Below are 6,000 nucleotides of genomic sequence, written 5' to 3'. Positions count from 1 at the left end.
GCTTGTGTGAGGAGTGTGTTCTGTTTCAGATCAGTGCTCTGCTCTTCCTCTTCTTTGTTCTCTGTGGGGCTCCGTGTCCTGGTCAGAGAGTTCCTCACAGCGGCATATTTTTTTGGACCAAAACACAAAAGAGTTCTAGTTTGAAAGTGTTTGCACCAGGTACATGGACAAGTGGGCTGCACTTGAGATGACTACACAGCGTTTCAGACTGAAGACTGAAGCCTCATCTCTCTTTTTTTCCCCCCATGGGACTGCAGATGACAGAGTGGAGGGTAGGGGCTTGAGGAAGGTGGGCGAGGGTGGTCACATTAATGATCCTGGGGAGGGGGGGGTTATTGATTCCAATGTTGCACATGGAAGCTGAAGGTGTATTTCTCTTCCTCCAGCAGCTCAGTACAGAGCTTTCTGTCCTTGGCTGTCAAACTCTGACCATGCATCGTTTAGTTCCATAAAAATCATCTTGGCATATTGTTCATAGGGTTGACCGGTGGCCTAGGGGCAGAAGAGGCAAGAAGAGGAGAGAGGACAGTCAGAGTTACAGTCAGTGCAGCTCCAGATGGAAGTGCAGCTCCAGGCTACACTACCAGTGGCATATAGCTAAAAAGGTTTTTTAACCATACATGCAGCACTAGTGGAAACAAAAGGTATTGCAAAAAATAATCAAAATAATAAATGTCCTTTCTGAACTCCCACTGGCCTTGCAAGTGGCAGTACAACAGCCTTTGTGTGGTGCCACTTTCTGCTGTGCTCAATGCATAAGCAACAAGCAGTCTGTTTTGACAATGACAATGACTCATCATGACTAAGTGGCTAGCTCGTAGTGCAGAGTTGCCATGGAGATTCTATGCTATGAAACTGACTGAAAATATTTCTTGGCAAACTTTGAAAGAACATGAAACAAAGAAATCATTTAAAATTAATTAATCTTAAAATGCATCAAATACTGGTGGTATCTTGGTTTGTTTGACGCACACCATATTTGGAAGGACTTCAAGAGAGTCGTCTAATGTCTCACTTGATACCTTTTCATTAAGGTAAATCCTGCTGAAAACCTTTCCCAGTTAGAGTACCAGAGAAAACGTCAAACCCTTTGACCTTTAGAATGCCATCAGAGCTAAAGTTGAGGAGGCTGAAGGTCTGAAGTTCTGTCAGCTCATCTGCACTACTCACCTTATCAGGATGGACCACCAGGACGGCCTTCCGGTAGACCTTCTTCACCTGCTCTGGGGTGACAAGGTCAGCCATGCCCACGGGCTTCCAGCGGGTCTCCCCCTCCCACAGCACTGTGTGCATGGTGGACAGCAGGGCCCGGATGTTCCGCTCCTTCCCTTCAATCCAATCCAGGATCTACAAGAACACACAGAGAGACAGAAAAAGAGAGAGAGAGAGAGAGAGAGAAAAAGAGGAAAGGGTCGAATCCATAGCCATTAGGTCAAATCATTAACTTTTGAATGAGACAATCATTAGTATGCAAGAGATGAATCATTCTCTGGGGCAGTGTTTCCCAACCTTTTTTCTGCTACGGCAATTTTTATAATGAAATGACTTCATGAATAACCACTCAAATGTGTAGTGATAACGTCAGTGAGATGTTTCAATATCAAGGTCCTGCGTGGAGAGGCTCTATCGGATACAAGATGTGATTATGCGAGAGCCTTTTCAGCTGGTAATTATTATAAAATGATTCGATTATTATATAATATTATATTTTAAACTAATTTGATCTTCCACCAACAGGTAAAGTAATACTTCAAGAAGAATCCTCATTATTATTACTACGGTACACCAGATCAGCTCCCATGGCACACCAGTGTGCTGCATGCAATTAGTGGATCAATCAGAACAAGGGAAGTGTGGAGAAACTGCAGGGCGAGGAAAATGATCATCAATTGAAGGAGAGTTTCAGTTCATGATGAGGGGAACTAGCCTAAATGTCTCTGTTTATGATGCTATTCATGGATCATGCTGTGATGGGGCTGGTCTAGATCGCATAACCATACATGGAGACAAACTTTCAGAGAAAAAAAAAAGTAAAACAATTTGTAACGGATTTGCTGCTTTAAAAGTGACAGCCAAATAGACACGATACCATGACAGTGTTTCTCCTCACCTTGAGCTTCTCGGGATCCATCTCTTTTGCCATCTCCTCCTTCCGCATCTCTGCGATGGTCCTCGGCCCCTTCTTCTCCTTCACCCCGGAAAAGCCCTGGCCAGACAGCAGGTCATCAAAGTTGGCGGTTGACACTTTCGGTTTGGTCCCTATAAGGAGTTCAAATTAACAAAAACAGTTACAAATGCAAGGGCAAGCAACAAATGCAGAGATCACCACAAAGGCTGTGGGTATGTCATGTTCTGCAATAGCTTATTCTACAGTGTGACATCAAAATCAACTATTTTTCTTAATTAAGAGTTATTTTATTAAATAAGTACCAATAAAAATGTATTTTTGGGGCAGGTACTTGAAGTATATGTGCTGGATAGCAATTTCATTATGTTAGCCCAAAAAGAGGTCCACACAATCAGATAACATCTACAAACACTGGCACTCTAATAGGCCATACCAAAGCAACTGGCCCAATCATTAGTTGATCAATTCAACTGATCAGTTGATCAGTTCGAAATCAAGTTCTGCTCTGCTGCCCACATTAACTGTGATTTTCCTGGAAAGCCTACCCCGAAGAGTGGAAGCTGTTAAGGGTACAAAAGAACTAATAAGTGTATTAATGGCTAAGAATTTGGAAAAAGATGTGGGAGAGCAGGTGTCCACATAGCTTTGACCATGAATAGACCCAGACTACCTCAAACCTGATTTTAGCCTTAAGGCAACTTCAGCCTGAGGGAAACCCATGCAACAGCTAGGTAGCATGACCAGGGGCGCTGACTGGCGGGGAAAGGTGGTACTGATTCTAACGGCCCAGCCCAACGCAGCACGGCCCACGGCCCGCGGATGGCAATTAATAATATAATATTAATATTCTTGCCTTTTTTTTTTAAATGTCTCATTACAAAGAAATGGTAATTGGAAATAAACGTATTAAACTCACAACTGTCGATTTCCATAACGTTTTCGTTAGTTATTTAACATATTGTCATTTGCCCTTCCCCCTGAGCTATTGCGAAATGGTTCGGCCGCAACGCGCGATGCGTTGAATCGAACAGCATCCGAAATGCGAGATGCTGGCACTGGCAGGCAGCAGGTGTACAGAGCGGCTGGGCTGGCTGAGGTCAGGTCTTAACCTAGGGTGACCAGACGTCCCGGTTTTACCGGGACCCTCCCGATTTTGAGTTGCGTGTCCCGCGTCCCGGCAAAAACCTGTCGGGACGCTAATATGTCCCGGTTTACACCAACCACTATGAAATCGTCCCGGTTGTCAGCGATTACATAGCCGATGTGGTCTTATTATAGCCTGATCATTATCTAAACCCATGTAGAAATACTAATAAAGTGTCTAGTGTATGATTTGAACAATGTGTGCGTGTGTCAGTCAATCAAAGCGGTCTGCGTCTGCATAACCTGTGCAACCAGCGTTACAATGTATTTGTTTCTGCCTAACGTCTCTTCAAGACAGCCAGGATTATAGCCATGGAGTTTAGCTCAAAGTAAACGGTGCAAGGAGTGAAATTGTAAGTACAGGTAGTTACAGAATGTGGCTGTATCTGTTATCTGTAGTTGTTAACGATTGTTACCTGCTCAAATGTAGGTTTACTTGAGGTTAACGAAAGGGAATATTGTAATGTAGTGGGCTATGTTAACACTAAGCTAGCAAGCTAGCTAGCTATTTTGTTAGTGTGAACGAGCAAATTCGAAATACAAGAAATAACTACCGACATCTCTCTATTCTTTGCATTAATATATCTCTCTAGTATTTCGAAACAATAATATCAGTCCCTACCTATATAATGTTGGTTTTTATAATCAGTTATTAATGCTAGTGAATCTTAATTTGACATAATTCAAGTGAATGCATTGGGTGCCTTCCATTTCAGCCCATTATACAATATATTTATCATTGATAATGAAGATTTATTTCAAATGGGCACCCCAAAAAATTGCCGCGCGCTGTGCGCGCAAACATGCCTCTCCCCTAGAATCTTTCATAGGGCCCAAAATTCCTGGCAGCGCCCCTGAGCATGACTGACCCATGTTAGCCTGAGAGTGAATCATACAACAGCTAGGTAGCATGACTGACCCATGTTAGCCTGAGAGTGAATCATACAACAGCTAGGTAGCATGACTGACCCATGTTAGCCTGAGAGTGAATCATACAACAGCTAGGTAGCATGACTGACCCATGTTAGCCTGAGAGGGAATCATACAAGAGCTAGGTAGCATGACTGACCCATGTTAGCCTGTGGTTTGCTGGGGGCTCCAGGCGCGGTGCCACCCATGGTGCCGAAGTTGACGTTGTAGTTGGGTCGGTTCCCGGGTGAGCTGTGGGGCATGGGCATGGTGGTGGGTGGTTTGGGCTGGGTGGGGGGCTGCCCCTGCCACTGGCCCCCACCTCCAGCACCCCCATTGCCTCCAGCACCTCCAGGCTGCCAAGAGGGGAAGCCGGTACTGGGCTGCCAGCCTCCAGCTCCTGTGTGCTGGGGAGAAGGCCGTTGAGGAGAGCCCATGGGGGGAACGCCACCTCCAGTGCCTGTCGGTGTGGTGGGTTTACTGGAAAAGCCTGAGCCACCTGCGGAAGGCATGGGAGGATTTAACCCAAATTAAGTTACTATTCACTTTTCTAATGATGTCGGATCTACACTAAAGCTTTGAGAGAAACTGGTACTTAGACTTTAACTGCTATTCTACATAAAGCTTCAACAAACAATAACAAAGGTCGTCAAAATACAGGATTTTTAAATATTACATATGAACATAATACATAATCCACTGGCTCACCTCCTAAACTGGACCCTAGATTGCCCAGGTCAGCGAAGGGGTCCATTGAGATAGGCTTAGCCTGGTGGGTGGGTGTGCTGTTGACAGACCCTGTGGGGCTGGTGGTGGCAGACTTACTCCCCATTCCAAAGCCCCCTCCTACAACACACCACAGACACAATGCAAAGTTGACCCAGATTTTAAAAGAAAAAGCCACAGTAAGATTCATCAAGTGCATTGCAGCAGGAAACAAGACTAAACAACCAATTTCACATTAATGCATTTTTGTCTTAATGCCACCACTAGGTGTCACTCTTAATGTAAATACCTGAAGGAACAGCTTACTTTACAATTTTAGTATTTGGTATGGGAAATCATCATATTACAGATATTTCTCCCACAAACAACTCTCATCTCATTAAGCTCTAAAGTAATGAACCCACACATTATCTCTGACCAGATCTCTTATCATTTAACAGCACAATCATTACCCTCATAAAAGACTTAATTACTCTTCATAGACAGTTATAGAATTCAACACTAGATGCCACTGTTTAGTGTTTTTTTCAAGAGTTTGAAGTCCAGCCAAGCTGACAAAATAATATTGGTCTTGTAACAGAAAAACAATCAAGGCTGATAAGCTTAAACTGTAAATGCTTAAACTGAGTAGCATTAGATATGCAAGTATATACGCATATCAAATAAGCATCCAATTCAAGAATATTTGCGCTAGAATAATCAACAAAGCAAGTAGTTTTCTTAGATAGTAACCTCACTTTTAACCTGATTTGATCTACTCAAAACATCTTTCCTTTGACTGAGTTCATTTCAACCTAATTATATTTCATTTACAATAATTAAAAAAATTAGCATTGCCTCAACACAGCAGAAAATATATAAACCCAAAGATCACTGGCTTGAGATAGGCCTCTCTTGGACAGGAATAAATGAAGCAACTGTTTGGAAAGTAACTGAAACTGTAACCCAATGAATAGGCCTCATGAAATCATCTGCACCACACACAGAGAGGGGTGAGTTTGAGGTCAGTGGTGAAGACTAAAGCTCTGTGTGTTTCCCCCCTAACACAGGAGCAGTGTTCAGTGACCTTCAGTGACCTTCACACTGGAGCCTCA

The 6,000-nt window shown here is 43.4% G+C and overlaps 1 protein-coding gene across 1 annotated transcript in view; it reads right to left on the bottom strand.

Moving 5' to 3' along the window:
* Positions 1-390: 390 nt before the first annotated feature.
* dnajc6 (DnaJ (Hsp40) homolog, subfamily C, member 6) overlaps positions 391-6,000 on the bottom strand; it is a gene marked incomplete at both ends in the record, with an annotated part of 31,841 nt that continues 26,231 nt past the window's right edge. The window contains 5 exons of the mRNA XM_080832033.1: positions 391-492; positions 1,171-1,347; positions 2,111-2,259; positions 4,341-4,679; positions 4,889-5,026. Coding sequence (XP_080688159.1) covers positions 391-492; positions 1,171-1,347; positions 2,111-2,259; positions 4,341-4,679; positions 4,889-5,026 — 905 coding nt within the window. The remainder of the gene's footprint in view (positions 493-1,170; positions 1,348-2,110; positions 2,260-4,340; positions 4,680-4,888; positions 5,027-6,000) is intronic.

The sequence above is a fragment of the Sprattus sprattus genome (assembly GCF_963457725.1).
Source record: "Sprattus sprattus genome assembly, chromosome: 2".
In the NCBI taxonomy this organism is placed as follows: domain Eukaryota; kingdom Metazoa; phylum Chordata; class Actinopteri; order Clupeiformes; family Clupeidae; genus Sprattus; species Sprattus sprattus.
This window is presented reverse-complemented; position numbering and strand designations above follow the sequence as displayed.